At 38.1% G+C, this 20,939-nt stretch overlaps 1 protein-coding gene across 1 annotated transcript in view; it reads left to right on the top strand.

Moving 5' to 3' along the window:
- The window catches only part of TOMM70 (translocase of outer mitochondrial membrane 70), a gene marked incomplete at its 5' end in the record, with an annotated part of 24,977 nt that continues 4,038 nt past the window's right edge, over nt 1-20,939 (top strand). The window contains 11 exons of the mRNA XM_035894034.1: nt 1-129; nt 6,344-6,517; nt 7,800-7,926; nt 10,932-11,041; nt 12,830-12,978; nt 14,124-14,331; nt 14,929-15,063; nt 18,035-18,142; nt 18,877-18,993; nt 19,860-19,957; nt 20,404-20,526. Coding sequence (XP_035749927.1) covers nt 1-129; nt 6,344-6,517; nt 7,800-7,926; nt 10,932-11,041; nt 12,830-12,978; nt 14,124-14,331; nt 14,929-15,063; nt 18,035-18,142; nt 18,877-18,993; nt 19,860-19,957; nt 20,404-20,526 — 1,478 coding nt within the window. The remainder of the gene's footprint in view (nt 130-6,343; nt 6,518-7,799; nt 7,927-10,931; nt 11,042-12,829; nt 12,979-14,123; nt 14,332-14,928; nt 15,064-18,034; nt 18,143-18,876; nt 18,994-19,859; nt 19,958-20,403; nt 20,527-20,939) is intronic.

Here is a 20,939-nt window from a genome sequence, read left to right on the forward strand (position 1 = left end):
TCTTTATTCAGACTTCTTACTATTTTGCATGCAGTTCAAGCTTTTCTTTTACCTGCTGTGGAGGCCTCACATTTTTCCCCAGGCTGTGTCTGTACTAGAGGATTCTCCTGGCATCAATTCACTGGCCAAGTATGTGATCTATGACTGACGTTGTGTTGGCAGAGGTCCTTAGCACAGGTGCTATATCTGGAAAAGCTGAACTACTTTTGAGATTCCTTCTGTAAGCACAGCTCCTCAACAGTACAGTAAACTGGTATTATTGGACCAGTTAAGAGCCAGTGATAAAATTGCATCTATGGATGACTCAAGGGTCAGGAAGTCAAATGGCATCTGTTAATTACAGGAGTTGACATTGCTTCTTATAATTTAGATGGAATGTGGTTTAGTTACTCAGTAACAGCAGTTGCTTTTCTACGTGCCCTCTTAATTTGTAGTGAACGTTGTACAACTTCAACATGTTGGAGAAGTAAACTGCTTTGCATTTATTGCATTATTTGATACCCAGTAGATTCATGTTTTTTAATTTGTTCCATGATAACTTCTTAGCAAGTTTATACCCTCCTTGTCTGACAGGAGCAAGCACTGGTTAGTCAGTGAGGTAATGTGTTGGTTGCTTCAGTATTTTTTACTCCTTAAGTTGAAAGCACTTCCTTTTGCAAGTCTGCGATAGTCCACATGTCACCCCTGAACTCTTTCAGCAAGTTTGTAGGCTAACCCTGTGTTTATCGAGCAGAGATTCTTGAATTGTTTAGTCAGGCATGTGGCCTTGTGTATTGCAGACAAAGCTGTTTGGGTCCACAGCAGTTCACTGTCTTTGCACATTTTCCTCTGAGCTGGATATAGTCCTTGGGTGCAGTGGTGGGTGAACGTGGCCAAACTCCTTGGCCTGCCTGGTGCCACATATTGGGATCAACAGCCAACTAGTGTGGCTTCTTTCCAGTGTCTATTTTAATAGCAATTGCTGAATGTTGCCTAGCTTGCTGCTGTGACATTATATCAGTATATGAACGAATTAAACCCCTTTGTCTAGATATGCTTTTGTTGATACTTACTCTGAATTGATCGAAGCAAAGTATGTAAAAAGTAATTTCTGTGGTACTGTGCACCTGTTCCCTAATAAATCTCACTATTGACCTACTGTAAGTCTTCTATGTTTCATGCTGGCTGTAGTGGGCAGGTGCAGAAAACTCGTAAACGTGTGTATAATAGCAGTAGAACAATTGTTAGACTCTTGGCAGCTCACGTGCAGCTCGCTTATTTGTGGTAGGCGTGAATGACATACTCCTTTAAAAGGAAGGTGGCTGATGGAGAATGCTGACAAAATGTACTGTAAACTTGAGCTAATTATTTCTAACTATAATACGGCCTTGCTTGCGCTCTGAATTTGCATGTCAAGTACATGTGGATGCATTTATTCTCATAGTGGTTTTAGTGTTAAGGAGAATCTTAAAGCCATTTATACTTGATTAATGCTTTTCAGTGTAGGTCTGAGGTAAGACTAGAGACGAATGTCAGTCCAAAAAAGAGCAAAGATTCAGTAACAGCAGGTAACAGAAAACACTTTTTTGTGTTACCTGGTGTCATCAAGAGGGTCCTTTCACTTGGAGAGGAAAAAAGATCTAGACCAGGGCTTTTTTTTTTTTTTTTTTTTTTTTGGGGTGTTGATGAATTAAGGTGGCTGAAACCGTAGTGTCCCTCCATGTCATCTGTCAGACAAAGGCTCATGCAAATCCTTTTCAACCAAAAGAAAATGCTGAAACTCGCTGCTCGTGCTTCTGCTGTGAATCACTGTCGTCACTGGCTGGCAGCAAATTTCTTGTTCTGCTTTAAAAAACAATCTTCCTCAAATGCATAAGGCGAGTTGATGAATTAAGGTGGCTGAAACCGTAGTGTCCCTCCATGTCATCTGTCAGACAAAGGCTCATGCAAATCCTTTTCAACCAAAAGAAAATGCTGAAACTCGCTGCTCGTGCTTCTGCTGTGAATCACTGTCGTCACTGGCTGGCAGCAAATTTCTTGTTCTGCTTTAAAAAACAATCTTCCTCAAATGCATAAAGTTCTGAACTCTAGCTTGACCATATTGGCATTGCTGGGCATTAGTAGGCTTTACTATTCTGGCAGCTGGCAGTCTGTTGCTGTTAAGTTGCTGTTTGCATGCAGTTTCTGAACATTTTGTGAAGAAAGCACACTTGCTGATGTTAAATGAACAGTTGAGAAATTTTTGTCAGTGCTGTCTAGTCTTTAGACAGTTAGCAATCTGCTTGTTTAGTTACCTAGATAACTGAGTGCTTCTCAAATACACAACTGTCCTTTGGCTTGAACTCTGTTTTAGGACTTGTTAGTGAACGGTTCGTGAAAGCAGTTCTAACTTTGTATGTAACTGCAGATAGCTTATGAGCTGTTTGTTTATACTGCCTTGGCAGGTAATTAATTATCAACTTCCATTCGTTTTATTGATCTGGTTTGCTCGTTGTGCAGATTCTTTGACCAGGCAATGACAAACTGTGAGAGTTTTCCTTGCTCTATATGGACCTTCACCTTAGGGACAAAAAATGTACAGTGCACCACATAGCATGGCAGTGGGTCAGGTGAAGAAAAGCAGTGAAATTGGAAAATAACGCCTAGAATTATTACACTCGCAAGAAAATGGAAGAAGAAGGTGTGAGGTTTTTTGATGCTTGTGCATGAGGTACATGAAGTTCGCTTGCATAATCAGTTTTTTATTTGTGGACATCTTCACTGTAGCCATTGAGAACTGGAGGTCTGAGAAGCAGCAGCTTAAAACTTCTGTCAGGGTTAAATCTAAGGCTTGACAAACTCTTTCAAAAACTGATCTTATGTTAAGAAGTAATTTTCATATTCTTATTTGTGCTATTATGAAAAGGTATTGCAGCATATAATGTGGCATAAGTTCTTTAATATCTTTAAAAAAAACAAACCACCGACCCACCCAACAACAGCAAAAAAACCCTAACAACAAACATACCAAAGCAAAAGAAGAGACTCATGAGATTTAGCTTTTTAGTGGGTTTGGCGGCTTCATCAGATATACTACATTTAGTTAAGTTGAATATGCAATTATTTTTTTTTTTAAATGTCTATGAATATTCTTAAAAATGTCACAAAATTAAAATAAAAGCTGTATTTTTGGTTTTATTTGTTTTGTTCCATAAGTTGATCAGTTGTATACCAAACCTGTAAATTAATCCACTATTTTCTGCTGTATTTTCTATGGTAAAAGAGTTGCGTGATTGCTAAGAAAACAAATATCATTAGGATCATTATTTAAAAAAAGAGTTGAGTTTAAAACTTGGTGTTTTTTTTTTTCTTGCCATTTGGGTTTCAAGACATAGGTACGATATTTTGTTATTTTTAATGCACAATTTCTACACGGTCTGTGGGATCCATTTTTCATGGGTATGAGATGCTGAGCAACTCTATTTTTTCATCTAAGTCCTTATCAGAATGGGCTTATAGATGATACAGAGCTGTATCAGCCTTTGTGTTTAAAATGGCAGCCATTCAATTCAAAGGTGTATTGCTTGCATACTGAGGACTATAGCAGAATAGTGTGATTAAGGTTGCAGAGATAAATCATCTAAGAGCTAGAAGTCTAATTTAAGGCAGGATAAACACCAAAAAAAGTTGATTTATTTCTTGCCATGGGTGTTATTGCTGACTTTATTACATGATAGCATGTTGTGCTCTAACTCCTGACTCCCCACCCAAATTTCTTTCATCATGCAATGCGTGGGGCAGAGAGTAACCATGGAGTTAGCATCTATTCAGTGATTCATTTATGTATGTTTGGTTGTGTGGTCTGTGGTCCTACTTCTGTTATTCAAAGCTTAGTCTGATAACAGAGTTACTAATTTTAATGAGTTTTCCTGGGGCATCGTGCCTGTATGTACTCTCTAAAGTTTTTGGTCCCTGTTGCATGCACTTAGGCCTGTCTGAAGACCACATGCTTCCCAAGAACCAGCAAAGCACCAGCGACAGTCCCAGAACTACAGATTTCTTGCTTCTGGTTATAATTCCTGTCCCACACCTGACACTGGAGCAGCCATTGCACTTGGATATTAGGCAGTAATCCCCATCTGTAGCATGTGTCTTTATGCAGGGACTGCGGTGCAGGGCTGTCAGAGTGCATAGGATGGAGTGGACGGACTGCTCAGCCTGAGGCACATATTGGGGTAATAGGTCCCTGGGCTAAAGGAATTAGCAGTGATCTTAAAGTAGTAATCTAGTTGTAGTGTAAACTTGATCTCTGCAGTTTTAAATAATTTTCATACTGGGAACACAGGTCTGAACGTTACAACATGGCCCACATGTTATGTTTTTATTTTTGGTGCCAAGTAAATTGGAACAGAGCTGAATTTTGTATATTATTTCACAAAGACATTTCTAATGTGATTTGCTGTAGAAATGCAGAAGGAAAAATTCAAACTGACTTTCACACATTTAAGTTTGTCTGCTGCATAACCCTTTCCTTAGCTAAAAGGGAAGCGTTGTATTGGGAGCTAAATTTAGGACATACTTGAACTAAATGTAACCTTTCAAACTTGGGTTGAGTTTTAAAGAAACGACTTCTCAAATACAGAGTTACTTGTCTCTCAGTAAAAATATTTGCACTCTAAATCTGGTTTGTGTATCCATAGAGTTACACACAGTGTATGAAAAGAGGTGAATTTAATAATCTTTTATCAATTTGAATTTAAATCATTAAAAACCAAAAATCTAAAAGCCTTGCATATCACCTTGTTCTTTGAGCAATGGAGATGGTGCAGATTGATTTCCTGTAAGCCCAGCGATTGGTGACCTGTGAGAGAAGAGCTTTTCTGGCAGTAGGGATATTTAAGAAATTCCCTCCCTTATATGGTTTCACTTGTAAGTCTCTCCTCAGGAGAGTGCCTGTAGGCACTTTTGTTCTATTTGGATGCCTGTTTTTATGTAGGAACTAAGACTGGTGCCCATTATCTGATTCTCTCATGCCATGATTGGAAACCAGGCCTTAAAAGAGGGGTTGTACAGCAACTCCTGGGTTCCCTTCACATTTTCAGTTTTAAAAATCATTTAGATTAACTACAGATGATCAGACTGGCATGAAATGAGCAGCCATTAAGGGAAACAGGCTGATGAAATGCAAAGATGTTTTCAAGTTTGTCTTACAGCAGTCTGGGTGTAGTTTGGCACCGGTGGTGGATGAGGCAGGAGAGGAGGCGGAAGTATGGTCAAAGAGCAGCACTGACAATTGCCAGCAAATAGTAGATGATTTTTTCAATGCATGTAATTCAACAGGTGAGATGGTATGAATCCTGCAGTTATTGTTTAAGGCATTACTGCACCCAGTTTGTACTCTTTTCCCGCTCAGAGATGTTGCTAGGGTGGCATGTGTGCTCATACCTCTATTCACTTTGGTCTGGCAGGTTAGCCTGAACTGCCCCAAAATACTGATCCTTGAACCTAGGCTGTGAAAGAGGAGCAGAAATCTAGAAGAAGAATGCTAGGATCTTTTGCAGCTCTGTATTTCTTGAATGTGGGTCATACCCCTTTGATAAAGAGAGGCTTTTTGCATCCTGATTCCTTATTAACCACAACATTTGATAACTAGTCTGTAAATCTAGGGGTTTCTGCAGAAATGCAGGCAATCAACAGGCAGTGCAGAATGTGAAGATTCATTTAGCAGGGTCACAGGCCAGTTAGCAAAGTTTTCAATCCTCTGCTAAGGCTGACAGAACATGACAGTCCAGCACTTTGTATTAGTGGTTGGATGAAGCAGGTTGTGTGAAGCTGTAGAGGAGTTAGCTGCAAAGTTAGCTAATTAGTCTAGTGTATGGAAGGCAAAACAGCTTTGTTTTCCCTAAAGGGGAACAGTAGGTCTTTCCACGAAGTGTCTTCCATATCTAATTCATAGTCTGCTGAGCCAGCTCTGGTCTTACAGGCTATATGTATTTCACTAGGAAACTTTTCCTGTTTTAATTGCTTTGAGGGCTTTGTTGTCTTCACATATTTAGTCTTTGAAGAAATAACTTACCTCATTTGTTCTTCTGATCACCAGTCATGCAAGATTAAAACCTGTTTAGCTTTCCAAAGAGAAATCACTGCATTGTTTAATATATCATTGTAGTGAATCTTTTGAAAAGTTTGTCTCCTATCTGATATACTTGCAAAAGAAAATCTGCTTTGTTTTTCCAGGAAATGGAAGGACTGAGATTTGCAGAAGTCTAGGCTAGAGTTTACCACCTGGATCCATTTTATATCTTTGAAGATCAGCCCTTAAGTGCATAGCTTGCATGTGGTGATGCTTTTCTTACTTGAACTGACCTATCACTTTCTTTTTCAGAGCCCTCTTGACAGAGCCCAGGCAGCCAAGAACAAAGGAAACAAATATTTCAAAGCAGGAAAATACGAGCAAGCTATTCAGTGTTATACTGAGGCTATCAGCCTGTGCCCTCCTGAGAAAAACCTTGATCTTTCTACCTTCTATCAAAATAGAGCTGCTGCCTATGAACAACTGGTAAGGGATTAAAGATAATTAAGTATTTATTCTAAAAAGTTGCATTATAAATTGTGTAGTTTGTCACTTTTGTCACTGAAAGATCCCAAAGTAGTGTTACCTGTTCCCTTCACAACCAGATGCTGTTGCTTGCAGCTATTTTTCACCAGCTCATCATACTTTTCCACATATAAATAAAATTGTTTTCTGTTAACTATTTTCAGTCTATCTTACATAATCCTTATGTTTAACTTTCTTGTAAGACAAGGTTTTAATTTCTTATCCTCTGGAACAATTTTCTTGTATATAAGTTAATTTTGCTTCTTTCTAGTAGAGTGTTTCTTTAACTGTTTGGCAAAAGACCAAGTATTTTGGAAGGATGCTACTTCAAAAATTAAACAAAAAAAATCACAGAAAACCTACTAAAGCCCAAGACCTAAATTTTGCATATGTGGAAGTAACGTTTACTTGATAGCTGAGTATACTTGATATTAGTTTTAGAAGTCAACCAGTGTTGTTTATTATGGTATCAATAGATTTGCTTATGAGGTAAAGTTGGCAAGCTGTATCAAGGAGTGGAAAAATCGGCTTTGTACAGTCTGAAGTATCAAGTGACAGACTGTGTGATTAGAGAAATCTAGTTTTGAAAGTTAGAAGAGAGATAAAAAAGTTCTTGTCTAATCAAATGCTACTTATAACACTAATTCATGCCATAAAGGATCCCAGATGTATGTGGTTCCTCTTTTTCAGTTATTAGAAAAGCCTGTTTTGATAATCAGTTTTGCAGATAAATGGATTTTTGGTTCTTAATACCCTTGACTAGCTCTACTCCTACATATTAATTGATCATCCACTTGTAGTAGCATAGTGTAGTAAATTGAAATAACAAATTTAAAAAAAGAAAGTGTTTTAGCACCTTGTTAAACTTGTTTGTTGGTTTTCATTATGTCTTCATCTTTTTTCTTCATTTGTTTTGTACCAGTCTTTCAGTCCCAATGTTACCTCCTGCAAGCATCTTCGCGTCAACTCATTATCTTCTCCCATATGCTTTGTACAACTGTCTGGTTTCATTTTTCTGTAGGAATTCCTTTTCTGTTTTGTGGCTGTTCTGGTGCAGGTGGCTTCCAGTGGTGCATGGCAGTTTCTTACTGAGAAACTTGCAGAAATAGAAGCAAGCAGGTAGAACCAGAGCCCTGGGAACTGCAGCTACTGTTAGGTGGGCATGACCCTGGAGTTGGTAGTGGAAAGCTAATTTAATGCAGCTGAGTAGGGCCTCTCTCATTGTATTGTTTTCTACCCGCAGCAAAAATGGACAGAAGTGGCACAAGACTGCACAAAGGCTGTTGAGCTTAATCCTAAATACGTAAAAGCTCTCTTCAGACGCGCAAAAGCTCACGAGAAGCTAGACAATAAGAAGGAATGTTTAGAAGGTGAGTGTCCTTTGGTGTGTATACTTAAAAGCGGAATTAGCTCAGGTGCTTTGGAGAGGATAACTTCTGGGATTGTTTTGTTTTTACTTCTGTAACTACAGTAATCACAGAATCATAGAAAGATTTGGGTTGGAAGGGACCTTAAAGATCACCTTGTTCCAACCCCCCTGCCATGGGAGGACACCTTCCACTACACCAGGTTGGTCAAAGCCCCATCCAACCTGGCCTTGAACACTTCCAGGGAGGGGGCATCCACAACTTCTCTGGACAACTTGTTCCAGTGCCTCACCACCCTCATAGTGAAGAATTTCTTCCTTACATCTAATATAAATCTACCCTTTTTCACTTTAAAGCCATTACCCTTTGTCCTATCACTACATGCTCCTGTAAAAAGTGCCTCTCCAGCTTTCTTGTAGGCCCCCTTCAGGTACCGGAAGGCTGCTATTAAGTCTCCCCAGAGCCTTCTCCAGGTTGAACAGCCCCAGCTGCCTTAGCCTGTCTTCACAGGAGAGGTGCTCCAGTCCTCTGATCTTTGTGGCCCTCCTCTGGGTTCTCTCCAACAGGTCCATGTCCTCCTTATGTTGGGGGCCCCAGAGCTGTAACACAGAATTATTTCTTTAAAACCATTCATAGCTACTGCAAATACATTCTCTTCTCCTTTTCCTGGTTTTCAAGCTGTCATCCACTCAGATTGAAATAGCTGCTGAGAAATTGATGTTACTACAGCCACTCAAGGTGTTCTTTTCCCAGGAAGCTCCCTACATTTTAGAACAGAATTCATGTAACATGTTGAGTGGGTAACGCAGACAACAGTCGTTCTACTTCCATACAGTAACAGATTTTCTTCCCTGTTTGTTCTAGAGAAATGGTACAACTACAGAAACCAAGGTAGTTTTGCAGGTAGAGATGCATGGTCAGAAACAGGAGTATTACAGTCATTTAAATGCATTTGGCAGGTATTAAAGGGAAAACAGCTTCAGTATTATTTGGTTCCGATATATAACTCTTATGAAAATTGAAACGGATTTTAAAAAAACTATTTATTAATATTAACACTATGTATTTGGCAGGGACTACTGTGTCAAATCCTTCCAAATACTGTTCCTAACAATATGTTTTGAACTGTCAGGAAGATGTAACTGAGAAGCCATGAAAATTAAGAAGTACTACAGGTCAGGTGTGTTGTCTGAGGGCACTTCTGAACTAAGGGACACTCTTTGAAAGGACTCATTTAAATTTCATCAAGTGAAGTCATTCTTGCTGATGTAAGATTAAAAGGCAAATGAAATTTTCCTCTGTGCTCATTATCAAATAAGGACAGAAAATAAGGCAGTGCTCTGACTGGCAAATTTGTTAACTTAATTTCATTATGTATAACAGCTAAGAATTAGGTCTGCTAAGTTAGAAGGTAAATAAGATGTGGAAATTTTATCTATCTATTTATCTGCTGGCAGAATGCCTTTCTGCCTTGTAAGACCATAGTGACTAGAAAAGGACCACTTAGGTCATTTAGTGTAGTCCTTTGCGATCACTAATTGACCAACAGCTGCACTTCCGGAGTGCTATAATAAAATCTAAACCTTATGTAGTTGTGATAAACTGACAGATGATGAAAGCCCCAAGAAAGATCCAAGAGTCCCTGCCATAGTGGGATAGCTTTCAGATGTAACTCCTTTTTAATGTTAGTAGCACTAGTGTTTCTAGCAATTATTTTCAACCTTGATTTGTGTTTGATTTTTAGCTTGCAGTTTTTTCAGATCTGCTTTTTCTGAACGACACTGGTTTTCTAATACAATATTGCTTTTACCTGCCAACCATGTATGGCCAGTAAAATTACAGGAAGTAGGGCATGTCCATGTAGTGGAGGAAAGCAAAACCAAACCAATGCCAACCCCCCCCCACCAGCAAAAATCCCCTCCAATGATCTCTGGCAGTATAATTTGGGAAGATGTTGCTGCCTCACCCAAGTCCAGGCACTAGTTTACAGCTGCCTGCTTTGGGCAAAGCATGTTTGCTAAGATGGTGTAGTACAGATTACTGCACGCTATCTTTCACGCTCTTTCTGGGTGTAGCGTGTTTTCCTGGGGACTTTGCTGTGCTTCTTGACCATGCCATAGTTGTGGGGAATTTCTGCATAAATGATGGCATAATAGTACCTGTAGGGTGTAGAATTACAGAAGCTACTTAAACTTCAGAGTAAGACACTTGGTTTTCAAGTGTGTTCAAACAATACACTGTTTGAATTTCAAGTCCAAACTCAGTTAATTTTTACTGATGTTTAAGTGAATAATCAGTTGTGTTACTACAGGAGGATCCAGAGAAATAATTAGAATGTGGCATAAGAGTGCATTTCATACTACAAAGCATGGTTCAGGCAGCAATGGATTAACATTTGCAGAGGCTCTATGTGTGAATGAAAGTGATATGATATGGGCTAGCACTTTATATAGGCCAGCAAGCTATTTCTCTTAAACTTGCTCAATTCCAAAGTCACAGAGGAGAACAGAAACATTTGAGATATAATATGGGAAGATTTCTTAAACTGAGGAAGAAGCAAGATCTAATTGGACTGAATGTGAATTTTAAAAGTAGAAAATTAGGACCAGTCCCAGAAGAGAAGCTGTGTTAACACTTTTAATGCAAACATACTATGAACGTAATTACTATCACCAAAGTTTCAGAATGTTGAAAGCCCCTGCTGGAGGTATAAATTTTCACTGTCCATCTAAGTATGTTTGTCTGTAGATAAAGACATGAAGATAAAATAAATGTAACTTCTTTCATTCACTGTCATGAAGTCCTTTTATCAAAAAGAGATCATTTTGGATACCAATTTGTATCTTGGAAAACATGGTAAATACAGCAAACTGGAAACAGAGGCTTTTACCCTTAAAGAGAACATTTATTAGTTTGACAGTGACTCATTGTAATCATGGCACATTTTAGTGTGCTCCAGAGACCATCAGAATTTGTCTTTAATCTCACTTTTGTATGTTGTTTCCTAGATGTCACTGCAGTCTGCATTTTAGAAGCCTTCCAAAACCAGCAAAGTATGTTATTAGCTGATAAAGTTCTTAAACTCCTTGGAAAAGAAAAGGCCAAAGAGAAATACAAGGTAGGACTTGCGATATTGCTGAGAAATCCTGATTTTACCTGACTGGTTGTTAAAATGTTGATTGTTGGCATTCTGTCAGTTGTTGTAAGCAAGTCACTGTCTTCATCTGCTAAAGTCAACATGAATGGGTTTGTACAAAGCTACTGTTGTACTGATGTTTTCCTTTGGGACCTATCTAAACTTTTTGAAACCTCGGTGGGGAAGAGAGGCCTATTTCTAACAACTGTTTCCCTTTAATAATCAAATCTATTGTGACATTCAGGAGACACCCAAGTTGTTGTGCTGCCTTACATGGGGCTTTTCTGGACTTGCAACATAATGGAAACAGGATATGCCAGAACAACAGCAGCCAAATGTTCAGTTGCGCATCGGGTGGTGCGTATGTGTGTTGAGATAGGAAGGTTTATAAATAATGATTGAAAATGCGTAAAAATATTGGTTGCATGTGTAATGAATAGCTTAAAATGAGAAGAATGGTGATTGAGGGCTTTTTCCCCAGCTTATTCTTGGTTTTATAAATAGAAATTTAATGTAGGAAAAATTAAGTTGACAGCAGAATTCCTGCATTTCAGAAAGTGGCAAAATAATACTCTTCTAAGGTTGTTAGGGTATTTTTTTAATGAAAAAGTAGAAAAGCAAAAAAGCATGGCTTAAGAAAAAACGATGCAGTGCAAAGACACATCTTATTAGTGGTCAGACTTCCTGGTTCTGTCTTGAGAAATACGTCTTCATCTCCTAACTACCATGAATTACTTGTGAGGTTCAGTCGCAGGCTGTTTGTGTTCCATTTCTGTAAATAGGTGCTCGTACTTTTCTATTTTGGCACTCAGAGGTCTTTGCATTAACGTTTGGACACTGCAGAGAAGGGAACTGTGGAAGTTTAGAGGTAGCCAGGAGACGTCATCTAAGTGGCTGTAGGTTTACAAACGAGTTGGGACAGATATTAAAACATTCTCACTTGTTATTAAAACATTCTTGCTTGTTTTTTGTGGTGGTGGTTGAAGTACTGAAATCCACCTTGGTTTTGAGATGCTGAATTTCTTTCATGTAGAAACTGACATAAATGTGTGGTGTCAAGGTAACAAAAATGAATTGTGGTATTAGTGCAGTGGTGGTAGCATCATAAAATAGGTGTGCTTCAAATAGGCAGTGTTATGATAGAACTTAATAGAGAAACTCAGAAGAGTGTATTCTGACTTTTCTTGCAGGAGGGGTTGAACTGTAATTCTTGTGTGCAGTGTTCATTTTGAGCAAGAAATATTTTTTGGCTATAGAAAGGATTTTGTACCTGGGAGGTGTTACTTCTAGGACTTCAAGTAAAATGTGTGGAATCTGGCCCAAGCTCCACATAGAGTTAGGATATTAGGATATTAGGATTAGGATATAATCTACTTGAATTTAGGGTCACGCTTAAACTGCCAACTTGCATTTTTCACCCAATTTTTGTGCACACGTACTACTTTAGTACATCGACACAACGTCTTATGATATCCTAAGAGTCCTCACTTCTAGCCACACATGCAGAAAGATACTATCTCCCTCCTCCCTTGAATATCTTCACTTTATTTCTACTGGTGATGGGTATTGCTTTGTGATCTGAAGCTTAAATATTCCCTCAATGTCAAACTGTCAAATCAAAAATACCAGACTATTAAATGAGATAGTGGAAAGTTATACACTGGTTCTTTCATGAATGCATTTTTTTACAATCACGTTTGTTTATCCATTTCCATATTTACCATCTGATCTTACCATCTAATAATCTGAAATTACATTTCTCTGTTTCAGAATCGTGAGCCTCTGATGCCCTCACCACAGTTCATTAAATCCTACTTCAGTTCTTTCACAGATGATATAATCTCCCAACCTTTGCTTAAGGGTGAGAAATCAGATGAAGATAAGGATAAGGAGGGAGAGGCTTCTGAAGTAAAAGAAAAGTGAGTGTACAGTACTGTTGGGAATTGTTTGGTTTTGGAATTAAGTTTTCGGTGATTTTGACATTCTGCTCAGTGTAACTTGCTGTCGTTTTTGTAGTACTTGGCATGGGAAATCCTGTGGTAAGAAAGTGAGCCTATGACGTGAGATCTGTATTAAAAATGAAGCTTTTATGAAAGCTGACTGGCTAGTTCCAAACTATAGGAGGCTTCAATCCACTAAACAGGGGAAGTACAATCAGATTGGGAAGATATGCTGAATATTTACTGCAGATTCATAGTAAATCTTAGGAGATGGGAGGACTGGAGAGTGCTGAACAATGCTTCTGGACAAGGGAATGTTTTATACTGAAGGAGAGTTTCCAAGGAAGAGAGCAAGTTAGTCTTTGGATTGGAAGGGAGAAGACAAGCTAGGCAAAGGGTCTTTGTTAATGAAAACTATGAATTTACAGCAACTGAGGCTGAAAGGTTGTTTTATCTTTCTTAAATCAAATTGCACATAAATGAGAGGTTTGTTCTGACAAAGCAAAGCTTGAGCTTTTTCTTTTTTTGAGCGGAGCTTGAACACCACATGAATGGTGCTTTAACTTCCTATGTCGCTTTCCAGTTTATTTTTGGAAGATATCACTGCTGTCAGTATGGACACCATTGCACACGGTGTTACGATTTTTTTTAATTTTTTTTTTTAAAGTAAGGTAGAATGTCTTGATCTACAGGCAAATTCACTGAATCCAGGACTCTTAGCTGAGGACGAAGCAGTGCTTACTGTCATTTTTGCTGTGAAATCCTTTCTTCCATGTGTAAACTGCACACTGCTAGGTTTAATATTGTGCTTTTCTGACCTGGGACTCCATCCCAGCCCTCTTGTTTTAAGGCAGAGATTACGGCTGTCCTTAATATGGAAAAAAAATTTCAAGGGTCAAATGAAGCTCAAGTTCAAGAGCTTTAAAACATTTTTCTTCTTTGGCCACTCTGTCTAAATTGTTTCAATCTGTGATGGCTCTGTCCAGGAATATTTGTAACTTTACTTATGCTGGTGTTGTAACTGAGTGTATAGCGTTTGTTACGATTTAATGAAAAATCTGAATTGAAATTGCAGTGTTCAGTGAATAAATGCATATACGTAACTGTTCTTACATCATTTGCAGCTCTGGCTACTTGAGAGCAAAACAATATATGGAAGAAGAGAACTACGACAAAATTATCAGTGAAAGCACAAAAGAAATTGAAGCAAAGGGAAAATACATGGCAGAAGCTTTGCTTCTGCGAGCTACTTTCTACTTACTTATTGGCAATGCAAATGCTGCCAAACCAGACCTAGATCAGGTCATCAGCATGGAAGATGCAAATGTGAAGGTAAGAATCTGTCACAGCTGGATTGTAGTTTGGGTTGAGAAAATGTAGACGTTAGATGATAAGCTTGCAATATAGTTCGAGAAGTAGTTTTTCCAAGTTTTCAGATACTTTAATGGGAGTGTTCTGATTTATTTACTGTTTTGTCTTTTTATTCCTGACAAATTGTTTTATCAAGGGCTTGTTGGGGTTTTTTTTGAGACAGCTGTGCTAAATAGTGCAAACTAAAGAAGAGAGGAAGTTGAATGAATTGGTGGCTTATCCAGTCTGAAAAATCAGTTCATAGATAAGAAAAAAACATTAATTGTACTTGCATGTTGAACTGCTTCAAATAATGTTGATGTATTTGTAACCGTAGGGAACCTGTCTTATAAAGGATTTTGGGGGGGTTGAAAATCCACTGAGATGGAAGCATAGGCTGACATTTGAAATTAAGCAAGGGAGTTGATTCATTTAGAGTCAATATGAAATTTATTCCTGCTTAGAATTAATGTAATCTGCCAATGGGAGAAACTAGTCAAATGAAAAATACACTGTAACAAAGCCTTAAATCTGGAGGAATGTTGGAGTGGCTAATGCTTCTTTGAACTTTTTTTACAGCTCCGAGCTAATGCTCTGATCAAACGAGGAAGTATGTATATGCAGCAGCAACAACCTGTGCTGTCCACTCAAGACTTTAACATGGCTGCTGATATTGATCCTCAGAATGCAGATGTTTACCACCATCGAGGACAAGTAAGAAACATTAAAGATTTTTTCCCGATACTTGAATATTTCAATATATACTAAAAGAAAAATAAAGATCCGTACATCATCGGAAACACTTTATGCTGCTTGTGGCAGAAAAACATGAACTCCTAATTTGGAACTGTTGCAGAATAAATACACAGTCTGATTTGCAGGTTCAGGTCAGGCAGGTTCAGGTCAGACCTAGAGAGGCCTGCTTCCACAGAACCGTAATATAAAAGGTGCTGGAAGAAAAAAGGAAACACCACCATATGCAGATATGCTAAGTTGTATTCATAAGGAAGACTTCCACGGATCAAGTGCCCTCTCCATGAATTCATTTAATCTCTTTAGTGCTCAGAAATAAGAATGGTGTGTTGTGTTGATTGAAGGTTTGAAATTGTTGATTGAAAGTTTCCTGCAGACTGAAAATTAGGGTTTTACAGTAGCCTCATGGTAAAGTAAGAGAATGATGAAGTGAGCTCCACTCTTGTGGAGGAATGATACTGTCAAAAAAAAAAAAAAAAAAAAAAAAAAAAAAAAAAAAAAAGGGGGGGGGACAAAAATTTCTTTCCAGTTTATTTTTGGAAGATATCACTGCTGTCAGTATGGACACCATTGCACACGGTGTTACGATTTTTTTTAATTTTTTTTTTAAAGTAAGGTAGAATGTCTTGATCTACAGGCAAATTCACTGAATCCAGGACTCTTAGCTGAGGACGAAGCAGTGCTTACTGTCATTTTTGCTGTGAAATCCTTTCTTCCATGTGTAAACTGCACACTGCTAGGTTTAATATTGTGCTTTTCTGACCTGGGACTCCATCCCAGCCCTCTTGTTTTAAGGCAGAGATTACGGCTGTCCTTAATATGGAAAAAAAATTTCAAGGGTCAAATGAAGCTCAAGTTCAAGAGCTTTAAAACATTTTTCTTCTTTGGCCACTCTGTCTAAATTGTTTCAATCTGTGATGGCTCTGTCCAGGAATATTTGTAACTTTACTTATGCTGGTGTTGTAACTGAGTGTAGCAAAATTTAGCGTTTGTTACGATTTAATGAAAAATCTGAATTGAAATTGCAGTGTTCAGTGAATAAATGCATATACGTAACTGTTCTTACATCATTTGCAGCTCTGGCTACTTGAGAGCAAAACAATATATGGAAGAAGAGAACTACGACAAAATTATCAGTGAAAGCACAAAAGAAATTGAAGCAAAGGGAAAATACATGGCAGAAGCTTTGCTTCTGCGAGCTACTTTCTACTTACTTATTGGCAATGCAAATGCTGCCAAACCAGACCTAGATCAGGTCATCAGCATGGAAGATGCAAATGTGAAGGTAAGAATCTGTCACAGCTGGATTGTAGTTTGGGTTGAGAAAATGTAGACGTTAGATGATAAGCTTGCAATATAGTTCGAGAAGTAGTTTTTCCAAGTTTTCAGATACTTTAATGGGAGTGTTCTGATTTATTTACTGTTTTGTCTTTTTATTCCTGACAAATTGTTTTATCAAGGGCTTGTTGGGGTTTTTTTTGAGACAGCTGTGCTAAATAGTGCAAACTAAAGAAGAGAGGAAGTTGAATGAATTGGTGGCTTATCCAGTCTGAAAAATCAGTTCATAGATAAGAAAAAAACATTAATTGTACTTGCATGTTGAACTGCTTCAAATAATGTTGATGTATTTGTAACCGTAGGGAACCTGTCTTATAAAGGATTTTGGGGGGGTTGAAAATCCACTGAGATGGAAGCATAGGCTGACATTTGAAATTAAGCAAGGGAGTTGATTCATTTAGAGTCAATATGAAATTTATTCCTGCTTAGAATTAATGTAATCTGCCAATGGGAGAAACTAGTCAAATGAAAAATACACTGTAACAAAGCCTTAAATCTGGAGGAATGTTGGAGTGGCTAATGCTTCTTTGAACTTTTTTTACAGCTCCGAGCTAATGCTCTGATCAAACGAGGAAGTATGTATATGCAGCAGCAACAACCTGTGCTGTCCACTCAAGACTTTAACATGGCTGCTGATATTGATCCTCAGAATGCAGATGTTTACCACCATCGAGGACAAGTAAGAAACATTAAAGATTTTTTCCCGATACTTGAATATTTCAATATATACTAAAAGAAAAATAAAGATCCGTACATCATCGGAAACACTTTATGCTGCTTGTGGCAGAAAAACATGAACTCCTAATTTGGAACTGTTGCAGAATAAATACACAGTCTGATTTGCAGGTTCAGGTCAGGCAGGTTCAGGTCAGACCTAGAGAGGCCTGCTTCCACAGAACCGTAATATAAAAGGTGCTGGAAGAAAAAAGGAAACACCACCATATGCAGATATGCTAAGTTGTATTCATAAGGAAGACTTCCACGGATCAAGTGCCCTCTCCATGAATTCATTTAATCTCTTTAGTGCTCAGAAATAAGAATGGTGTGTTGTGTTGATTGAAGGTTTGAAATTGTTGATTGAAAGTTTCCTGCAGACTGAAAATTAGGGTTTTACAGTAGCCTCATGGTAAAGTAAGAGAATGATGAAGTGAGCTCCACTCTTGTGGAGGAATGATACTGTCAAAAAAAAAAAAAAAAAAAAAAAAAAAGTGAAATGCAAGCTGGGAAGGCCAAAATGTTTTGACATTCAAATAGTCCACAGGCATTAACTACAGCAAGGCAGAGCAACTTGAGAAAGTGCGGCATAGTTTTGGAGACTGGACATTATGCTAAAGCAGTAATGGCAACAGACTAAAATACAAGCATTGTCAATCCCTGCACATGGACATTGCCTTTTTGTGTATGAAGCCAAAGTTTCACAGGTGGCTTTGTTATTTTATTGTCAGTGATTCTTAGTCATAGGTTTTGTACGTTTCTAGGCAGTTCTAGAACTGAACTGGAGATGATACGAGTAACTGGTGGTAATTGAGTTATCACATAAGTGTCTGAAGCACAGATTAAATACAGAAATAGGATTTTCTTTCATTCTGGCTAGCTGAAAATCCTGCTTGACCAAATTGAAGAGGCTGTGGAAGACTTTGATGAATGTATCCGATTGCGACCCGATTCTGCCTTGGCTCAAGCACAGAAATGTTTCGCTCTGGTAGGTAACGTGCTGATGTTTACCTGGGTGCTTTTTCTTTTTAAAGACTTCTGGAAAACATACTGTGTTTCTCTTTTATTCCAATTTAATGGAAAAGTAGGGCAACAAAACACCTCAATATTTTTTAACAATAAGATAAAGAAATAATGCAACAGTTGCTTCAGCTGGAGTAAGGGTTTGCTTCTTTCATTTTGAAATGTTCGTTGTTCAAACAGTAGGTAATCTTTTCTGTTTTGTGGTAGAGAAACACAAATCTTCACTCTAACTGTATCACGTAAAATTGATTTAAATAAAGCTTTAATGTTGTGGAAAATGGTCATCTTCAAGAAATTGTAAACAAATGATTTCAAGCTAGTACAATGCCTCTGCATGCAGGAATCTTCTGAGGACAGTTTTGCATGGTGTGAACAAGGAGGAATTCTAGGCTTGGAATTTCTAGGCTTTTGAAATAGAGGGAGGCTATTGGCAACTATCAGGCCTTATGGCTTCCTTCTTTCACCCTTTCTCCTCTCCAAGTCCACTCTGCCAGAGACTTGGACACATGTTAGGTTCCTAAAAAACAGATTTGGTAGGATGTACAGGCATGTAACCTTCTGGAACTTGCAATTGTTAGGATGGATGCATCTCTTGAGGAAGTGGGTAGAGGTCTGATAAGCTTTTTTTTTTTGTGGTGGTGTTTCAATTTTTTCCTTTTTTCCTTTTTTTTTTTTTTTTTCTTTTTCTTTCTTGAATAGTATCGTCAAGCTTATACAGGAAATAATCCTTTGCCTGTGCAAGTAGCCATGAAAGGCTTTGAAGATGTCATAAAAAAATTTCCAAAGTGTGCTGAAGGCTATGCACTCTATGCTCAGGTACATTTTTCTCTCTCTTAAAGAAAATGCTGCATTCTCTTGCACCTTTTATCTTGGATAACATACTTTTCTTCAAATAATATATGAAGATTTTTGAGAATCAGTTCTGAGATAACACATGCTGTCTTTAATAAGCTACCTGAATGTATGGGTATGGGTGTTGTAGGGTAGAGGAAGTAGAGGGGAAATTGGTGGAGCAGAATGTAAGTGATGAGAGTCAAGGGTGGTTAGTAGGAGACAGAATTCTGGCACATGCTTTCCTGTGAATTCCTGCACGTGTGTGGCATCTCACTTGATGGATGTCAGGGATTCTCTAGGTAATTTGGGAGTTAAATGCATGGAACTCGGGTAACAGTTTCGTTCTGCTACAAACGACATGTGCTGGTCAAGCAGAGTGTAGTACAGATGTTCAGAGTGCACTTGTAACAGAAGACTCTAATTTCTTCTGTAAGAAAACATACTGCTGGTTCTAGTATAAAGCATGAGATGTTCTGATTTTAAGTAGGTAGGCAATATGGATGCATTTCCTTTTGAAAGAAGTATATTTGAAAAAGGAAGAAGTTGCAATTTGCAGGTGCAGGCTTTTAGAGTGGTTTTTACTTGTGGTACACGTTGCACGTTGCTTGTGGATCTCCCATTACAGATGGTACTGTGATCAGTAATTTGTGCACTTCAAGCCTAGCAGCTTTCTTCTAAAAAGCCTCAATTTTTAAACTGAACTCTGGTAACTGATGTGCCTGGCCTGCTCTACAATAAGGGAGCTGTATCCAATCTCATATTGTCAGTATGGTTTTAATTAGAATTAGCCTAGTGCAGAGTGCAAGTTTTGGTTGTGTACTGACATGTAGGTTTCTCTTTTGATGTAGGCACTAACTGATCAACAGCAGTTTGGCAAGGCTGATGAAATGTATGATAAATGCATTGACCTTGAGCCAGACAATGCCACTACATATGTTCATAAAGGGTATGTATTGAGTTTGCAATCCTTTTGGTCAAGGGCAGTTCGCATGTTTAGATTAATCAACCTGAATTAAATGCGTGTGTTTAGAAGTTTAGCTAGGAGAAATAACTCTGTGAAAACACCTTAGTGCTGTTAAATGTATTTCTACAGTTTCTCTTGACTAAACTGTAAACAAATTTTAGGAAAGTTTCATTAGTGTTCATTCCTAATTGAGTATCCACTTGAAGTGTATCTTTTACTTTAGCCCTATGTTAATTTCAGCTTTGTGCTGACATTTTCTCTTTCATAAAACAACTTGTAAGAAGTCTTCCTGGGAGGAATTTAAAAGCCATGAAGTTAACTATCTGCACTGCATTAGGAATTTTTTTTTTTATTACTTTTTTTGCTTATGTGATCAGGGTTTTGGGAGGAGTATGTGAAGTTTGTTCTCAATTTTCTTTCTCTTCTAGTTTACTTCAGCTCCAGTGGAAGCAAGATCTAGAGAAAGGATTAGAACTCATAAGCAAGGCCATTGAAATTGATAACAAATGTGATTTTGCATATGAAACCATGGGAACGATCGAAGTGCAAAGGTAATGTTGAATTGTGGTGTTAAGAGTTCTTAGTTACTTTTGAATTACAGTAGTCCTTTAGATTTCCTTATGGATTTTAAGTCTTTCTTAAGATCTTCTCTCCAGTGTTGTGCAAGGCCAGCTCTTAGCCGAAGTCCTGATTTCTGTTCTGTACCTCTTAGGTAAAGCCTTCCTTTCTCTATGGCATAATTCTGCTTTATGATCTGATAAGTTCCCGTGTTCACCAATTTCATACTAATTGGACAACATGCAGATGAGTCTCTGTATGTTTCAGTACATCCTTCCTACATTTAAAGTGACTTCCTTAATTGTTACTAGGCTTGCTGTCTATCTGATGTAGTCCTCAAACATATCTTAGTGGACCATTTGTACTGAGGATCCCAAGCTATACTCTCAAGCCTGATGATTTGGGT

This window comes from Egretta garzetta, unplaced genomic scaffold (assembly GCF_000687185.1).
Source record: "Egretta garzetta isolate BGI_Z169 unplaced genomic scaffold, ASM68718v1 scaffold465, whole genome shotgun sequence".
NCBI lineage: Eukaryota > Metazoa > Chordata > Aves > Pelecaniformes > Ardeidae > Egretta > Egretta garzetta.